This window comes from Lipotes vexillifer, unplaced genomic scaffold (assembly GCF_000442215.2).
Source record: "Lipotes vexillifer unplaced genomic scaffold, Lipotes_vexillifer_v1.1 scaffold238, whole genome shotgun sequence".
Classification (NCBI taxonomy): Eukaryota; Metazoa; Chordata; class Mammalia; order Artiodactyla; family Lipotidae; genus Lipotes; species Lipotes vexillifer.
In genome coordinates this window covers 1217828-1237385 of record NW_006785665.1, presented here as the reverse complement: position 1 = coordinate 1237385, position 19558 = coordinate 1217828, and the positions used below count along the sequence as shown (strand labels likewise).

Below are 19558 nucleotides of genomic sequence, written 5' to 3'. Positions count from 1 at the left end.
GCGGGGTCTCGGAGCGGGGCTTGTGTAGACTTCGGGAGGCAGCTGAGGCTTGGCGGGGATGGGAGGCTTGGGCTTGGGTGGCTGGGACGTCTAGGAGAGAAGGCAGGCGGGGAGGAGAGTGGGTCAGAGCCACACAGGCAGGGCCAAAGCTGCAGCTCAGCCCGAGCCTCCGCTCCCTGCAGGCCCCGCCCCCTCCCGCTGGCCCCGCCCCATGACCGCAGGGCCTTCCCTCTTTTCGTCTCCCGGCTCCTCCCCTCCCTCAGGCCCCACCACCTCTCTCAGCCCCTCCCGCCCAGTACCTGCTTTGGCCCCCCCGCCCCGTCTTTCTGCATGGGGGCTGCGCTTTGCTCCTTTTTGAGGATTGAGGTATACTGAGGTTGTGAGTCCTGGCTTTTGCTTCCAGAGTCTGATTCTTCAGTCCTTAGGGACAGTCCTGCGGGCTCAGGACTCTGCGGGGAAAGAAGGAGGGCTCAGGGACTTGGTGCACGAGGGGCGGGTGGGAGTCGGCAGGTGATGCAGGGGGGCGCAAAATAATCTCGTCCATACGGATAAGGTCGGGGGTGGAGGTGCGACACAGAAATTTGGGTGGCGCTGGGTTTCTGGGTGAGGAAGAGGGGGCAAGGAGACCAGGAGGCGGGACAGTCGCTCTGGTCACAGGCCATATTTAGCATTAAACTTAACTTCATCTGGAACATAGGGCCAGGCCAGTCGCCATTTGTACCTGTGGTTGTAAAAGTGCAACAAGTCTTTAGAAGTCTTTAGCCTAAAATTTTTTGGCATGGGGATAGATCTCCAAGACTTCTGTGCCTTTGTTTATTTCTGCAGGTGCCAGGCGACTCTACTTTACGGAGCTATAAGCTAGACATTCTCGGGACAGAGACACTGCCTCAGGGATGAGGAGATGAGCCTTATAGGGTTCCTTCCCATGTCAGGTATGCTTTTTGCTCAGCATTTATCCCTGGGTTCCTGAATGTTCTCCACATGCCCACTACTTTCGGAAGGCTCAGGCCATAGGCCTTTTCTCATGCTTCTGCAATCCGCCAAGTGTATGTCTCCGTCTGAAGGGGTATAGGCAGTTCATGGATTCAAGTCAGAATTCTTTTTCCTTGCCTCAACCCCCTAAGAGTTCTTAGCATTCCCTTTATGAATCAAAAATAGCACCTCTACCCTGCTGTCGAAACAGCAGCACCTTAGGAGTCAACCTGGACACCTCCCTCCCTTCCTCCCCACATCTAACGGAGCACAAGCCCTGCTCCTTCCACTGCCTAAATATCCTTACATCTGCACACTTTCTCCACGCGCACAGCTACCACTCCAGTTCAGGCCTCCTAAGTCCTCCTCCTGCATCATCTTGCCCTGCTAACCCATTCTCCACTCCGTGAGCAGAGTAAGACTGCAGAAGTTCCCCTAGCAGTCCTTCCGTGGCTGCCTGTTGCTCCAGGATAAAGCCCAAACTCCAGAAAACGTGATTGACAAGACCCTCTGAGGGCCAGGCATGGAGCTTGGTCTCTGACAGCTCTGCCTTTGGCTCTCGCAGCTCCAGCTGGCTCCCCTCCCCATCAGACTTCCCTTCACCCTGTTCCAACTGCTTGGAAATCTTCAGGTCTCCACTTATTCCTCACAAAATTCCACACAAGAGTTACCCCTAGGCACAGTCCCTCAAGCCATGGCTCACGGGCCCAGCCGCTCCGCGGCGTGTGGGATCTTCCCGGACCGGGGCACGAACCCGTGTCCCCTGCGTCGGCAGGCGGACTCTCAACTACTGCGCCGCCAGGGAAGCCCAAGGCAAGTTCTTTGAACTGACTCCAATCAAGCTCCAGGAAACTCTTCTTGCCCAGGTCACCAGTGACCTTCTGTTGGCCAAATCCAGTGGTTAATTCTGGACGCACTGGCACCTGCTCTTCCCTGATGCATTTTCTTTGCTTCGCGTCTAGGGCATCACACTCCTGGTTCTTCTCCCCTCTCTCTCTGACTGCTCCTTCTCAGTTTTCTTTGTAGGTTCCCCCTCATTTCTGCAAACTCTCAATGCTGGAGACTTGTTATTCTTTTCCATCTACACTCATTCCTGAGATTTCATCCCTCCTGAAGACTTTAGAATCAACCCATCTACATGCTGATGGCTCCCAAATGTTGATCTCCAACCTAGGCTTCTGTCCTAAACTCCAGATTCCTATATTCCAACTGCGTACTTGACATCTCCATTTGCATATTGAATGGATGTCTCAAACCGCAAGCGTCAAAACTGAACTCGCGATCTCCCCTGCCTCCCGCAGACTTGCTCCTCCTGTAGCCTTCCTCATCTCAGTCAATGACAACTCCATCTTTTCACACTCCTCACCCAATCCTGCAAAAACCCTGTCAGCTCCACTTTCCAAACAGACCCATTGTTCCACCTCCTCACCCCTTCACCTCTACCAAGCTGGTCCAGCCTGCCATCTTCTCTCCTGAAGTATTGTAGTAGTCTCCATCTGGTCACCCATGTCCCTCTCAAACTTGCCAGGTCATGTCACTCTTTAGCCTGTAACTGTCCAGTGCCATCCCATCTCACTCAGAATAAAATTCCAAATCATACAAGAATTTACTGGGCCCCTTTCCTTCACCCCTGTGGTCTCATTTCCTACCTCTCTACCCATGCTAGCTTCCTTACTGCTCTTATTCTTATTCACACACATCAAGGATCCTTCTGCCTCAGGGCCTTTGCACCTGCTGTGCTATCTACCGAGAATGTTTTTCCTCTAGTTCTCTGCATGACTTTCTCCCTTACTTTATTCAGACCTTTCAAATGTCCCCTTACCAGAATAGCCTTCCCTGATGTTCCTATGTAAAATAACCCCAACCCTGTCACTCCTTGTTTCTGTATTCTCTGTTTGTTATCTGTATTACGCATTCGCATTCGTTGTCTGTCTCCTGTCACTAGAATGGAAGCTCCATGGAGGTAGGGATATTTGGGTCAGTTTTGTTTACTGCAATTTTTCCAGTGCCCAGACCAATGCCTGGCACAGAGTGGTCCCTCAGAACTGCCTAAACTTCCTCAGGGAGGCACTCTCTGACACGGCTCCCCACCACGTGAGCTAAATGGCACCCCACTCTGTATTTCCTCCCTCATCACACTCTCACACTTGATTCCTATTACATGTCTTTGCCGCTGGTAAGTAGCTTTGTGGGTTTGACACCCATATGTCTTGTCTCAGTAACTATCTCTTAATTTAAAGAACAAATGACCCAGTAATTCCCTGGCCATCCAGTGGTTAGAACTGGGCACTTTCACTGCCGAGTTCAATGCCTGATCAGGGAACTAAGATCCCACAAGCTTCGAGGCAAAAAACAAAAAACACCCCCCCCCCCTCAAATGACCCGTCTGCCTAGCTGGCCACTCCCAGCCTTTGTGTGGCTGGGCTGGTGTCTCAAGGACCCCTCCTCCAGCACACGCATCTTTCTGGAAGGTCATCTGCGTGGAGATGTGTGGGCAAGGGAGGTTTGTCTGGGTCGTCGGTGGGAATGGGAAAGTGCCCGATGTCGAGGTCCTGCGGCCTGGGCTCTGCGTGGGGAGGGGCGCTGGCCTGGGTTCCCAGGGTCAGGGTCAGTGTCAGGGCCGGGGATGGGGGCTGCGTACCTGGCGGGCGAGGGGCTCGGTGAGCGTCTCCCCGTAGGGGCTCAGCGGGCACGCCTTGTAGTGCCGCAGCAGGTCCTGCAGCCGCGCGTGGGCGCGGTCCTCGCCCAGCACCACGTGGCGCCCGTCCCCGAGTTGGGCCAGCAGGAAGTGGCGGCAGCAAGTCCGGCTCCTGGAGGCACTAGTCAGGATCAGACCTGCTCCCTCTTCCCAGCCAGGGCACCAGCACGAGGAGTGACCCCTACCCGCCCCGCGCCCGGGTCTCCCACCCTTAGTAGCCTGGGGGCTGAGCATAGACTTCCTCCGCCCCTGCTGGGAGTCAGCATGAAGTTCTTCCCCTCACACAACCGTCAGTATCAAGCCCCGCCCTCTGATTAGCCCGAAGCCCAGCCTCCCTGTCGCCCAGCGCAGCGCTCCGGCCCTCACCTGTAAGTCAGCACAAAGGTCACGGCGCTCTCGCTGAAACGCACCAAGTAGCATCCCTGAGGCTTGCTCTCTAGCAGCCTCTCAGCCTCTCTGTGGGTGATGGAGAAGACACGGAAGATGCTCAGACTCTTCCAGCCTCACCCCCTGTCTCCCTGGCTCTAATGGGGGGACCCCTACCCCGTACCAAGAGGGCTTAAGTGGCTAGAGAGGGGTGGAGGTGGGAGAGAGAGGATGTGGGCACTGCGCTCCTGCTGCAGGGACTGGGCGTGGATGGCCAGGAGACCTTCCAGCCCTGCATCCTCTTCCTGGCCTCATCCTGGAAAAGCAGCCTGGGGTGGGGGACTAAGCGGGGCAGTACAGCGGCCCCAGCAACAGGGATGGTAATAGACTTCTAGACTTCACAAGTCACAAGCTGAACAGAGGATGTGAACAGAGAGATACAGGAGAAGTGAAGCTGAGAAGTGGAGGAAGAGGGAGGACCTGCAAGGGAGGGAAGAAAGAGGAGAGGGCTGGAGAGAGGCAGAGGTAAATAAAGATGGAGGGAGAGAGACTGAGGCAGAGGTGGAAACTTGAGCACTAGAAGCGTTAGAGACAGGAGGAAAGTTGAGCTTAGAAGGGAGAAACTGAGGCACGGAGTGGGGGGTTCGGGCTAGAGCCTCTCCGATGATCTCCCCCAGGAGAGCTGCCTTAACGAGTAGCCTTGGAACCTCCAGGTGTCATAGCCTGGCCTGTAGCCTCAATCTACTCCTGATTGACCGCAGGACCCGGGACTGGCCCCTGCCCTTCTCTGAGCCTCTTTCTTCCTCTGTGACTCACCTCCGAGTGATGAAGCCGTGGAACCAAGCAGGGGCTGCCCCATGCTGCAGGAGCTCATGGGCCTGGGTCTTCTGGAACCAAGCCTGAGTCTCAGCCTGCAGGGACATGCCTCCTTCCCTAGGCACCTCTTCCTTCCCAATATCCTTTGGGCTGCAGGCAGCCTCTGGGGCCTGGGGAGGTGCCTGGATAGGGGAAGAGTTCAAGGAGGCGGAAGTAGCCATGATTAGTGGTCCTTCTCCTGACTTCAAGCCAGCTACTCACTTCTCACCCTCATACCCAGCCCCTCCTGGACATGCGGAGGAAGCTCCCCGTCCCCCATCCCTGTTGCCTATTTTAGGGTGTAATTGCCCAGAAAGTCCCTCCCAAAGTGTAACTTAAATCTCTTCTTTAGGTCAAACTGTTTTTGTTTCCAGGGAATTTCCTTCCACTTCCGTCTGGGTCCTTGGGCCTTTGATCCAGTAGCAGTGAACTGTTAAACTGTGCTTAAATGGGAGTGAGGCCTTCCAGATGGACGAAAGGCATTCATTCCCTGGCCTGAGGGATGAAGGGAACGCCAGAGGCCAGAATGAGGGAGGGCTCACCCTACAGTAGGAGGGACTGAGCTGGTTCACAGGGAGGATTTCCTAATGACTGGGTGAATGAGAGGGCCTGAGATGAGGATGCAATGGGCAAATGAAGGCCACGGACAGAGATGCAGACCCTCCCTCTGGGCCGCTGGCTTTGTCGGCAGCCTCCAGCTCAGTCCTGCTTTGGCCTCTGCCCCCCCCGCAAGCCCTCACCCGTGGGACGGTGGGGCCAGAGGAGGGAGCAACACCCCCCAGGTTCCCACTCACCGCAGGGTGCACAGCGGAGGCCCTGGGGCTGGGCCGGGCTTCTTGGGCCTTCAGGGCCTGGAGTCTGGGTCCCGGCAGCAAGCCCGGGCCCTGGCAGCTCCTGCGGTTCAAGTCTATGGGCTGGAAGGTGCTGAAGGTTATGGTGGGGGCTTCTTGACTCCCTGTTAGCACAGAGAAGTTTCTCAGTGAGGGCCTGCCTCTCCCTCTGCCGCCCATCCCTCCCCCAGACTCAGAGGGGCCCCATAGGCCTCTCCCTGGGGACCTGGAGGACAGGGACAGTTGTGACAGCAGGAGAAATGCAGGAGGGATGGCAGACACGATTTCTCAGGGAGGAGGAGTAAGGGGCCAAGGAGGCGCAGAGGGGCTTCTCAGGGAAACGGGGCCTCAGGAAGGAGCGCTGGGAAGCCAGCTGGCCTTAGGCTGGTCTGGAAGTCCTGAAATCCGGGAAAGGAGGCAGATCTCTTCAGGGCAGGTCCCTCTTCTGGCCCAGGATCCTCGGCTTCCCAGCCCCCTTCATCCTCCTGCTGCCTCCTCTCTCCACTCGAAGAAGCCCTCAGAAGACCCTTTCGCCTTTATCCTCAGGGATGCGTGGACCTGGAGCCCCCGAAAGGGAGCAGGGATTGTGGGCCGCCTGCCCACCAGCTCTGGCTTGAGGTGTGGCCCGTCACCCCTGAAGTGGGAGCTCAGGCCCAGAGGGAGGGGAGCAGGCGTCATGGGGGTCTTGATGTTCCCTCCCACCCACATTCCCCAACTTCACACTTACCTTGAGGGCATATCTGGGCCAGGGGGAACTCCATGGGGGCAGCCTAGGAAAGGAGCCCCTGGAGCAGGGTGTGTGTCTGGGCTCTCAAAAGGTGTGCACACTCAGCTACTCATCTCTCCTCTCGCCCCAGCCCCCAGGGGCAGGAAATGTCGCCTCACCCACAGCCCTAGCCCTCGAGGAGGACTCACGTCATGGAAAGCCGTAAGACAATTGTCCCTCCCCCGGAAGCCAGGCAGCTGAAGGTGGTGGTGGTGTGGTGAGTATTTGTGTCATTGTGTGTCTGGGTGTTGGGGAGTCCTTGTTGCTGTCTTATCTCCATCTCTCTGGTGATTCTTTCTCCACGCCCTCACTCCAGACTGGGGCTTCCCTTTCTCTCCCTCTCTCTCCATCTCTCTCCCTCTGTCTGAGCAGTGGCAGTGGGGACGTCAACCTCAGAAGGATAAGCCTTATAAGGTGATGGGGCTTCGGGGTCATTGAAGATTCATAGGCAGGACTGTGCTCTTAGGACACACGAGGAGGGGAGGGGGCAGAGCTGCAACAGAAAGAATGTGGGTCAGACTTTTGAAGGATTTTCTGAGGTCATATGAAACCTGTGAGACAAGGGGGTAGGGAAGGGGGAACCTGGCTTCATCGTCAAGCAGAGAATGGAGCTGGGTTAGGACAAAACCAGGCCATCCCACAGAAAGAGAGGGGAAATTTCCTTCAACTAAGCAGGTCGTTATTAGCAGTTGCTATTAATAACTTCAGTGCTGATGTCTTAAACCTGCAGTGTGCTTACATCTGCTGCCACCCTAGAGGACCAATCCCATTTCTCTCTTGTGTGATCCTCACAAATGAGAAGGAGTCAGGGGACATTATCCCCATTTTCCAAAAGGGTAAACTGAAGCTTAGAGAAGTTAAGTGCCGTGGCCCGGGTCTTTCAGTGTCTCAGATGTTCATGGCAGAGTTGGGACTAGAAACTAGATCTTCTTTTGCAAATTCCACTGTGATTTAGGCCAACAGTCCATGGCTATGTGCCAGGCACTGTTCTTGGTGCTGAGAGCCCAGAGAGAAAAAGGATCTTGTCTCAAGATGTCAAGAGGGGGAAACGACTTGCCAACAGGTACTTACAGAAGGTTGTGGTGGGTTAGTGGTGTGGGCTGGGGCTACGGGAGCCCACCTCAGAGGCTCCTAATCTAGCCGTGTGTGCGGTGCATGCCTGCGTGTACAGGGGGTTGGGATGTCAGAAGAGGGGATTGAGCTGAGCTGTGGAGGATGAACAGGGTTGAGGAAGGTGGGGAAAGGTGTTTCTAGAAGAGGAATGAGCATGTGCAACTGCATGGGAAAAGGAAATAGGGTGGAGCAGGGGATGTGTGACTGGAGCGGAAGCTGGCTTGGGGGCTGCCAGCAGTGGATTATGCAGCTGGAGGGGCCAGGGCCAGAGTACACACTGCCTTGCACCCAGGAAGGACTTTGGAGTCCCGACAGCCTGGAGAGCTCCTTCCCCAGCAGCTCTGAGAGGGAAAGACTTCCCCCAGGAGTCACGGCTGGCCCAGCCACACCCATACCCCAAAGCCTTGCCTCCCCCTGAGCTGCCTGAGCCCTCTTCCCTTCCTTAAAAACTGTTGCCTTAGCCTTGATCCCAGCCCCCAGGGATGGGATCGAGACTAAGGCATGATGAATGATCTCCCTCACTATGCTCTGCACTGAAAGCTGAGTGGGCTCAGCAGACGTCAACTAGGGAGCAAGATGCCCCTGTCGTCTTCTTGAAGCCCTCCTCGCATGATGGTGTGTGATTCTCTTGAACACCTCTCCTTCATATGGTTTGGAAGTGGAACATCAGTTAGTATAGGCTAGGTTATGCTGAGGTGACAAAGAACACCAAAATCTCAGCAGCTTAACACAACAGAAGTTTGTTTCTTACCTATGCAAATTACACTGAAGAGCTGGGCGTCTCTTCAGGGCAGCTGTTGCCCAGGTGGTGGCTCAGCCTCCCAGGTTGCCTAAACATTATGGTGCTGCCATACCTACACACCCTCCCACAGTCACTGTGGCCCTGGAAGAGGAGTATGGAGAGTTATCCACTCTTTCTTAAATGCTCTCCCCATCTCTGGGAGTGAAACATGCTCCTTCCGCTAACACATTATTAGCCAAAGCAGGTGGCTTGCAGGATCTCAGTTCCCTGACCAGGGATTGAACCCAAGCCACAGCAGTGAAAGCCAGGAATCCTAATCACTAGGCCACCAGGGAACTCCCAGGGATGTGTATTCTTCCACATGCCCAGATGGGGAGGAGCAACGGCTACACTGATGAACCCAATCATGTCTCCTGTAGTGAGGAAGCATCCCAGCTCAGGATTTAGTCTTGAGGACAAGCTTAGCAAGTGTCTTATTAGAGCTCAACGCAAGACTCAAAGTTTGACACTTTATTTGGGAGGTACAAGCTCAGGGTGGTGAGGATGAGGAGAAGAGAAGTGAAGCAAAAAAAAAAAAAAGTAAAATAATATTACTGCATTGGTTATCACTTCAAAATGAGCTGAAAAGAGAAACATCCAGTTTCTTGACAGGCATTTTCCCTTGAGGACTTTCTCCAGACAGGGTGCAAGCTGAAACCACAACTTGGAGTAACCCACAGAGGGGAGAAAGGAGGAAGAACTTATCTTCCCAGCTCCCTCATACTTCCCACTTCCCGTTGACCAAGATGGTCCCACAGGAACCGACTTAGAGATTGCATCCCCTGTACCTTGGTATCCGCTCAGGAAGCCAGATCTCATGGTCCTTGGTGTGGTGTCTGATATTAATCAGAAATGGAGAGGTGACTCAGAGAGATAGGTTAAATGGAGAGATAGGTGAGGTGTGAAGACTGTGCATTCCTAGGATTCAGCTTGGACTCTAGCCAGCTCAGGTCCCAAAAAAGGGCTCTGAAAAAAGTGGAAGTGTTTTGGGAGGCAGCCAGTCAAGGAGTCAATGAAAAGAATCTAAGGAGGTGTACAAGTGTTGTGTCCAACACAGTCTTACCTTGTGCCTTCTCATCGTATACAGATCTTATACTACAAGACAGGGCTTACATTTGTTCTGTACAAACAGAAACATCCTTACTCTCCAAGAAGGGAGCTACACTCAGTCACACAACCCCCTTCAAGGTGGAGGTCAAGGGTGTCTTTCTCAAAGACTGAGGTGAGAGGATAAGTGAGAAAAGCTACAATCCTTGTAGCTGTAACTGATCCAGAGGCTCTGATTGATAGTCATCATCTCCCTCCTCTGCCACTCATTCTAGTTGCCCCCACCTTTAGTTAGCATTTCATCTGGTCTGGGTTGTTTTTCTGGTGGGGTGATCCAGAACTTCATTCCCCCAAGGTATAGACCACTAGTTGCCCAGGCCCTGTTGGTTGTTGTAGCTACCCATTAACAGTCATCGCCAGGCACGGAAGTACTAAGAGATGTCCCAGACATTCTCTGACCAACTGGCCAAGCTATTTGCCACTCCCTAGTAGCCCATGCCCATCCTTACTCTGGACCATCTTTCCCTCCTTACTCTGGACCATCTCTCCCTATGTGCAAAGAGGATGACGGATGTATGCTGCAGCTCTGGGAGGATTTCCCTTTAGCACCGTCTTTCAGGGACGCTCTGAGTGAGACCATACTGCTGCTAGTGCCAACATGTCATCCTGGCACATCTATCAGTTGGTTATAGGGAATCCCTATGAGGTTACAAATGTGGTTGAAGAAGAAACAGTAGCAACAGAGGCAGGAGACTGGCAGTCTGGGCCACCTGCTCATGCAATTTACTTTTGAATTCTGGATCAGTTCAGGACTGGTACAGATGTATCATGCCCGCCACAGAATGAAATTATTTGCTTTGCCTGTCCAACTTTAGGACTCGTGGATCAGATAACATTCAGTTTTATGATGGGCAGCTCATGTTGAATGGTCACTTGGTGCCCATTGGTCAGGCACTCAGTCTCTATTAGGGCCCAGTATCGAACCAGGAGCTGTTTTTCAGATGTAATTCTTTGTCAGAGAGGGCATAACCTTGTTCCAGAATCCCAGGGTATGCGCTGCAGTTCCCCATCAGAGCTTGCCAGACTCCACACAGCATCCTTATCCATCACAACAGGGATTTCTAGCACCACTGAACGTGCTGGATCACAAGGCCCAAGAGGTGGGGCAGCTTGTTTACGGCCTGGACCTGCTGCAGGGGACTGTCTTAATCTGGGACTCACTTAAAACTGCCAGCTTTCTGGATCACCTCACAAGTAGTTTGAGGTGATATTCTCAAGTGCAGCACACCTAGCCTCCAAATCTAAAGAGTCCAGATAAATGCTGTGTCTCTTTCTTAGTGCTGGAAAGTATAAGGAGCAACCTCTTGTCCTTTATAGCAAGTTCCAGACCAGGGCTTTTGGAAAGGAGGCGGCAATGGAGGGAATCTGAGGAGTTCTGTGTCCAGCATAGCAAGGATAATATACACAAATATCTTTCTTTATTTTTTCGTTCCTACCATTTGCATTCAGGGAACAAAACTGGTGTGTGTGTGTGTGTGTGTGTGTGTGTGTGTCTGTGTGTGGTGTGTGTGTGTGTGTGTACCATCCTACCTTGTGTTCAGACTTTACCAACGGCCCACCATTACCTTGTATAATCAGTTATTACTTGATAGATAACTGCCAAGGGCAGGCTTTGCCTTATTTGAGGGTTACCTGGCATCATTTTACAGGTGAGAAAGCTGAGATCAAGGTCAAGAGACTTAGCTTCAGTCACACAATGAGAACATTAGTCTTAACCTGTGGCTTCCAACTTGGGACCTCTAGGTATGGGGGTGGGGAGGGAGATTAGAGCCACCAAGTCTTGAATGTTTGCCATTAGCAAGCACCGTGCTAAGTGCGTTACAGGCACGGACTCTTATACCCTTATACAGACCCATGAAGGAGATGCTCTGATTATCATCCCCACTTCACAGACAGGGAATCTGAGACTTAGGAAGGTCAAGGGACTTACCCAAGGTCACACAGTCAGGAAGTGGGCATTAGAACCAGGTGGTCTGGCTTCAGATCTTGGGATCAGATCTGATTAACTACTAGCCAATACAGATGGCAAGAAGTTAGGGACATAACCCCATACGGATGGGTGGGCCCTGCTTCACTGCTTTCCCACTGAATGATTTCATGTTAAAGATACCTGAGAAGAGCAGAAAAGGTGCAGACTTTTCAAGACTTTAACTATCACTAGAACAAAAAGCCCTCTAAGGAATTTGTTTGTGAAGACCAAAATGTTCAAGCTGTAAAAAATCAGAATCCAGGAAACTTTTCTAACCACAGGTCGTAACTGTACCCTTTTAGTAACCTATGCTTTGCTGCAATTTCAACCCACAACATGGACTCATTTGCAAAGCCATAGTGTCTTTGAATGTAGATTTTCAGCCAGCAGAATGTGCTTTGCTGACATCACAAGCGATCATGACACACTCCCACAACGCTATGGAAAGGAGCAGTGATATTTCAGATTTCACATAATGCTTTTTCTCTGAACAGCTCTAGGCATTTACAGGACCAAAGGCATTACTTTATAGTTACTCTTGCTCTATCTATTTAGTCAACAAGTATTCGTTGCCTACAGAATACCAAACATGCTAGAGGCTAGGCATGCAAAAGTAAATAAAAACTCAGCAACCTGTTCTTTTGGAGTTCACATCTGGGTGAAGAGACGTGCGCACGGCATATTAACCTTTTAGTGCCTCTTACTTCTTATTGAAAACCAGTAGGTAACAAAAGAAGCACGCTATAAGTGAGGAGCTGTGAACTGAAATGTTCACCCTTAGCCCTCCCCTCAACAGCCCCTTTTCCCCGTGGGTCTGCATGTGTCTGGCTGCGTTTCTAAATCATAGCTTTTTTTTTTTTTTTTTTTTTTGCGGTACGCGGGCCTCTCACTGTTGTGGCCTCTCCCGTTGCGGAGCACAGGCTCCGGACGCGCAGGCTCAGCGGCCATGGCTCACGGGCCCAGCCACTCCACAGCATGCGGGATCTTCGCGGACCGGGGCACGAACCCGTGTCCCCTGCATCGGCAGGCGGACTCTCGACCACTGTGCCACCAGGGAAGCCCTAAATCATAGCTTTATTATAGAGTTAGTACATGATTTTTTAATGAGCCAGGCCTAGTAAAGTTGTTCCTTGTTCTTATGAAGGTATGAAAAAACTTTTTCTATAAAGTAATATGCATAATAACTATATTTACAATTTTTTGGAAAATTATAAGGCCTTTTGCAGATGTAATATTAGTATTGACACTGATAAATTAGATCAATTTCTTACTCTTTAATAGTAAAAGAGCTCAAAGGGCATCCGATTTCCTCGAGTCAACAATGAATCAGATGGAGAAGATCAAGACGGTCAAGTAGAAGGACATGGAACTCACCTCCCCCTACAAACACATCCAAACTACATCTTCATGTGGAACAGAATACCAGCTGAAAGCTGGCAGAAGATCTCTTATACAACTAGAGCCACAAGAAAGATCCCCATGTAACTGAGTAGGAGGAAAGGAAAAAAAAAACCAAAAAGGACACAATGAATCAATGGCAGAAGAGATAGGTTTCCGAGTTTCTTTTCATTCTTTTCCACTCCAAGGTGAAAATCTTCTCTTATTTATGCTGAATTCCCAGTGCCTGGAAAAATGCTGGCATGTCAGAAATAGTCAACATATATTAACATGTTGAGAACATTTTTAAACGGAGAAAAGAAACCTTTTAGAGAATTAAAAACAGCCTTTCTGCACATGAAAAGATGCTCAACATTGCTAATTTTTAGAGAAATACAAATCAAAACTACAGTGAGGTCCCACCTCACACCGCTCAGAATGGCCATCATTAAAAAGTCTACAAATGGACTTCCCTGGTGGTGCAGTGGTTGAGAATCTGCCTGCCAATGCAGGGGACACGGGTTCGAGCCCTGGTCTGGGAAGATCCCACATGCCACGGAGCAACTAAGCCCGTGCGCCACAACTACTGAGCCCATGTGCCGCAACTACGGAAGCCCACGCGCCTACAGCCCGTGCTCCACAACAAGAGAAGCCACTGCAATGAGAAGCCCACGTACTGCAACGAAGAGTAGCCCCCGCTCTCCACAACTAGAGAAAGCCCGCGTGCAGCAGCGAACACCCAACACAGCCAAAAATAAATAAATTAAATAAATAAATTTAAAAAAAGTCTACAAATAACAAATGCTGGAAGAGGTGTGGAGGAAAGAGAAGTGTCCTATACTGTTGGTGGGAATGTATATTGGTGCAGCCACTATGGAAAACAGTGTGGAGGTTCCTTAAAAAACTAAAAATTGAGTTACCATATGATCCAGCAATTCCACTCCTGGGTATATACCTGAAGAATGTGAAAAGATACATGCACCCCAATGTTCATGGTAGCATTATTTACAATAGCCAAGACATGGAAGCAACCTAAATGTCCATTGACAGATGAATGGATAAAGATGTGGTACATATATACAATGGAATATTACTCAGCCGTAAAAAGAATGAAAGAATGCCTTATATACAATGGAATATTACTCAGCCATAAAAAGAATGAAAGAATGCCATTTACAGCAACATGGATGGAACTAGAGATACTAATTGAAGTAAGTCAGAAAGACAAAGACAAATACCATATGGTATCACTTATATGTGGAATCTAAAATATGATACAGGGGCTTCCCTGGTGGAGTAGTGGTTAAGAATCCGCCTGCCAATGCAAGGGACACAGGTTCAAGTCCTGGCCCGGGAAGATCCCACATGCCACGTAGCAACTAAGCCTGTGTGCCAAAACTACTGAGCCCACATGCCACAATTACTGAAGCCCAGGTGCCTAGAGCCCACGTGCCACAATAAGAGAAGCCACAGCAATGAGAAGCCCACGCACCGCAATGAAGGGTAGCCCCTGCTCGCTGCAACTAGAGAAAGCCGGCGCACTACAACAAAGACCCAACGCAGCCAAAACTAAATAAATAAATAAATAAATAAATTCATAAAAAATAAAATAAAATATTATACAAATGAACATATTGACAATACAGAAACAGACTCATAGACATAGAAAACAAACTTATGGTTACCAAAGGGGAAAGGGTGGGGGAGGGATAAATTAGGGGTTTAGGATTAACATATACACACTACTATATATAAAATAGATAAATAACAAGGTCCTACAGTATAGCACAGAGAACTGTATTCAAGGTACTGTAATAAACTATAATGGAAAATAATATGAAAAAGAATATATATATATTCTTATGAATATATATGTGTGTATATATATATAATGACCATACGTGTGTATATATATGTAAAATGAATATATATGTGTATATATTTGTGTATATATATGTATAATGAATATATATGTGTATATGTGTATATATGTGTATATATAATGAATATATATGTGTAATATATGTATAATGAATATATATGTGTATATGTATAATGAATATATATGTATATATATGTATAATGAATATATATGTGTATATGTGTATATATGTGTATATATAATGAATATATATGTGTATATATATGTATAATGAATATATATGTGTATATATGTGTATATATATAATGAATATATATGTGTATATATGTATAATGAATATATATGTGTATATGTGTATATATGTGTATATATATAAAATGAATATATATGTGTATATATATGTATAATGAATATATATGTGTATATGTGTATATATGTGTATATATATAATGAATATATATGTGTATATATGTATAATGAATATATATGTGTATATATGTGTATATGTATAATGAATATATATGCGTATATATATATATATATATATATATATATATTAATGAATCACTTTGCTGTACACCAGAAACTAACACAACATTGTAAATCAACTCTACTTCAATTTTAAAAAGAGCCCCTACAGGCAGAGGTGGCTCCATGTTGGCACCTCCCCATCTCCTCAGGCTGTGCAACGGTCCCCTCCACAGGCCACTCTCCTGCAGTTCCATATGTGTCTCTTTGCACACAGTTGCAGGACAGCCTCTGTCACAGTGCAGACTTCTTCTTCCCCATGCACACTTGTGCCTGCCGTGGGCACCTGCGTGGATGAGAATGTCAAAGGAAGAGAAGACTCTAGGGCTGTGGAAAGAGAATAGAAGTTGGGTCTGTTATAGCTCCTGCTCTACTGCGTACCGGCCCTGTGACCTGGGGCAAATCCTGCAGGCCTCCGAGCCTCAGTTGCCTCACATGTAAAATGGGGATAACGCAGACTCAGCTGTTGTATGTAGAAAATATGCTGTGACTCATGCAATGCTTCGTCAGCTGGAAAAGTCTGCTGTGTTTCTGTATCATTATTTTATCTATTATATCAATAGAGCAATAATAAGAAATGGAGGGGCTTCCCTGGTGGCGCAGTGGTTGAGAGTCCGCCTGCCAATGCAGGGGACGCGGGTTTGTGCCCCGGTCCGGGAGGATCCCACATGCCGCAGAGCGGCTGGGCCCGTGAGCCATGGCCGCTGAGCCTGCGCATCCGGAGCCTGTGCTCCGCAACGGGAGAGGCCACAACAGTGAGAGGCCCGCGTACCGCAAAAAAAAAAAAAAAAAAAAAAAAAAGAAATGGAGATCCATCCAGTTGGCCAGTTCAACAGAGTTGAGCCCTCCCAGGATATGTCAGGCAGCCTAGGCATTGGGAATGCAGCAACAAAGATGTGCATGGCCCTTGCCCTCTGGGAGCGTGCATTCTGGTGAGGGGAGAAGAAAAGAAGCGGGTAACAAATCAGAAAGATAATTTCAGATTGTGATACGAGTAATAAGATGATACTGCAGGATGTTAGGTGTAGAGTAGATGCTGCTTTGGGAGGCTGCTCCTGAGGAGGTGACAGACACTGTAAGCCACTGACCAGGTGAGAAGGAGCCAGCCCTTCAAGGCCTGGGGAAAGTGTCCCAAACAGGGGGAACAAGAGTACAAAGACCCAGAGCACTGTGACAGTCACAGGGCCAGGCACCCAAAGCAGCTGCCTGCCTGTGGGCTGCTGACCTTTCCTGAGAGCCGCCCGCAGCTGGGGCCAGTGTGGCTCCCTCGCAGGCCTTGCCAGCCACGCCAGCCACAGCAGCCACGCCAGCCACGCCAGCCACAGCAGCCACACCAGCACTGGCTCAGTTACAACCTCCCATAATAGTCTTTCCTTGGGAAGTAGGGAGGGCTGGCCCAGGCCTGGGGCAGGGCAGAGCGGGTCTGAAAGGTGTTGGGGAAGATGGAAACAAAGAAAGGAGGCAGAAAGGAGGGGTGTGGAGGTGCTGCAATGATCTCTCCAGCCCAGAAGTCTGTCTACCCAGCCCAGGTTCTGCAGAGAATTCCAGAATCCTGGTCACCCCCATCTTGGGATTCTGCCTTTTGGACAGGGAGGATCCTGGGGATAGACTCTCTCTCTCCACCCTGCTGAGTAGGAGGACACCATGAGGATGAGCACTGCTTGGTATTAAGTATCTACCCACCACCCTCCCCTCCCATCAGTTGTCTCCTTTTCTTTTCTTTTTTCTTTTTTTCTTTTTTTCTTTTTTGCGGTACGCGGGCCTCTCACTGTTGTGGCCTCTCCCGTTGTGGAGCACAGGCTCCGGACGTGCAGGCCCAGCGGCCATGGCTCAGGGGCCCAGCCGCTCCGCGGCATGTGGGATCTTCCCGGACCGGGGTACGAACCCGCGTCCCCTGCTTCGGCAGGAGGACTCTCAACCACTGCGCCACCAGGGAAGCCCCGTTGTCTCCTTTTCAAGAGAGAGAAGAATCGAACAGGAGAGCCTCAAGTCTGATTATCAGTACTCAAACACCTGATTGCCATTTTCTCCAAACGTGCCATTTAATTGATCACCAAGTTGGGGGTGTGGGCGGGGAGGTGGCAGGCTTGGTGCACCTCCACCAAACGCCACGACTCTGCTCTGGCTGTTCTGTGTGCACAGCAACCACCACACCCCACCTCCCCCCACCCCACCCCCCTCCTTCTGGAAACCGTGCCCACTGCTTTGATACACTGTGTGATAATTGCAACGGAAGTACTTTTCACCTTTAAAATGGAATTACTCACTCTCTTTGTCTGGAGGCCTGGGCCCAGGCCAGCAGCCCTGGCAAGGAATGAACTCTCTTAGACCCAGGTACAGCGGATCCCTCCTATAAATGCAGACTGGGCTCCGGGCCTGCCGCCGAAATCTTGCATGTGCCTCAGCATTTTGTCAGGTAGGTGCGCTTGGAAGAGCTCTAGCACCTTGAGGCTATGACTGTCTCTCACCCTTATTTGTATTTTCATCCCCCTCCACCCTTGTGCCAAGGTCAACCTGGGCAAGTTGCCTGATCTCTCCCAAGCTTTGGTTGCCTGGTCTGGAACGTGGGAGAACACCTCTCTGGAAGGGCGGTTGTGGGATTCCATCAGCAAATGGGTGCTGAGCTCAGCAGAGGGTCTGTCTGATCTGCAGGAGGAGCTCAGGAATTTTTTTCCCTTCTTTCCTATAAGTTCCTAGCAATGTGATGGGAACATTTAACCACCGTCTCCTCAGGGCCAGGGCAGAGGGTCAGACCTCAGGTCTTCCCTCTGGCTGGGCTTGTAGCAGCTGGGTCTGGTCCCTCCACTCTGTCCTGTGAGCTGCCGGGCTGATAACGGGAAGGGCTAAAGAGCACATGTGAGATGGCTTGTCTGCTGGTGTTCCCTTCTCAGAATGCTTTCCCTGAGTTCCTGAATGTATTAGTATGCTCGAGCTGCCATAACAAAACCCACAGATTGGGTGGCATAAGCTACAGAAATTTATTATCTCATAGTTCTGGAGGCTGGAAGTCCAAGATCAAGGTGCCAGCAGGGTTGGTTTCTGGTGGAGCCTCTCTTCCTGGCTTGCAGGTGGCTGCCTTCTCACCGTGTCCTCACATGGCCTCTCCTCTGTGCTCACGTTGGGAAGAGGGGGATCTCTCTGGTGGGTCTTCCTCTTCTTATAAGGACACTAGTCCTATCGGATTAGGGCCTCACCCTAACGACCTCTTTTGACCTTAATGACTTCTTTCATGGCCCTATCTTCAAATATAGTCACATTGGGGATAGGGCTTCAATATATGAATTTTGAGGGGGGACAATTCAGTCCATACACCAAACGTCAAACCTGTCCTCTTCCCTCAAGGAGTTCAAGTTCTAAGGTGGCTAGGACCACAGAGGAGAAGCGGTCATGCCCAGAGCCACGTGCATCCTCCAGGACTTGAGAGGAGAGAGCTCTCTTCTGGCTGGGGTGATGGAAGAAGGAGTCTCAGAGGAGAGTGCAATGTGGGGGCATCTGGGCTGGGCCTTGATAAGAAGTTGTGGGCAGAGGGGTAGTCCCCAGGTAGGCCCAGGGGAAGTCTGGGCAAAGACGTGGGGCCATGTGAAGAGCACGGCGAGTCAGATCAGTTTGCCATCTCCACTTCTCTTCTGCCTCTCTCCCCTGCTGTGGGTACTTTGGGAATGGGCGTGCTGCCAGAAGTTTCCTCAGGCTGAATCTGCTGTTAGAGTGAATTGCAACGTGGCAAAGGAAAGGTCTGGCTGGGCGGCAGTGACAGGAGTGCAGCGGAAGGAATCCTGCAGCAGCTTGAGCCCCTGCACCAGCTGGCTGGCTGCTCATCCAGATGGTGCAGGGTTAGAGCTGGCAGCGCCTGGAGGGGGCGGAGAGGGATTGCAAGGACCGCGGGACCCTGGGAGTCTGGAGAGACTGCGGAGAGGGTTCTTGGTGACTGAGAGTCAGGTTCCAGGACTGCTTGGAGGTGCTGGGAAAGGGGAAGCGGTGGAGAAGCGTAGAGGATCCTGGTGATCTCTAGGGACTCAAGGCCACCAGAGGAAGCTCCAGATGTGCTGAGGTGCCTGTGAAGCTGGGGGCACCAAAGGCACCAAGGGCATTGTGGGTCAGCACAGGAAAATGTTCAAGGGAGTTTGGGATCTCGTAGACTCTGGGGGGTGGAACCTGAGGTCTAGGGCGGCTGGGGAGATTTAGGGTTCCCACTCTCTCTCCTCTAGCGTGTCCAGCGTGTAGACTTTGTGGCTGGGAAGGAGTCATGGCAGTCAGGCCTGCAGACTTCCTGGTGCAGCCCTTGGGGCTGAGGCCCTCATATGTGGCCTGGACCTC

At 50.6% G+C, this 19558-nt stretch overlaps 1 protein-coding gene across 2 annotated transcripts in view; it reads right to left on the bottom strand.

Moving 5' to 3' along the window:
* SH2D2A (SH2 domain containing 2A) overlaps positions 1–6482 on the bottom strand; it is an 8646-nt gene extending 2164 nt beyond the window's left edge. The window contains exons 1-7 of one of the 2 annotated variants that reach the window (XM_007457872.1): positions 6449–6482; positions 5765–5846; positions 4853–5041; positions 4037–4156; positions 3614–3782; positions 300–449; positions 23–90 (exon numbers count right to left, since the gene is read on the bottom strand). In XM_007457872.1, the coding sequence (XP_007457934.1) occupies positions 23–90; positions 300–449; positions 3614–3782; positions 4037–4156; positions 4853–5041; positions 5765–5846; positions 6449–6482 (812 nt within the window). The remainder of the gene's footprint in view (positions 1–22; positions 91–299; positions 450–3613; positions 3783–4036; positions 4157–4852; positions 5042–5764; positions 5847–6448) is intronic. The other variant, XM_007457873.1, reaches the window with a different exon arrangement.
* Positions 6483–19558: the final 13076 nt, after the last annotated feature.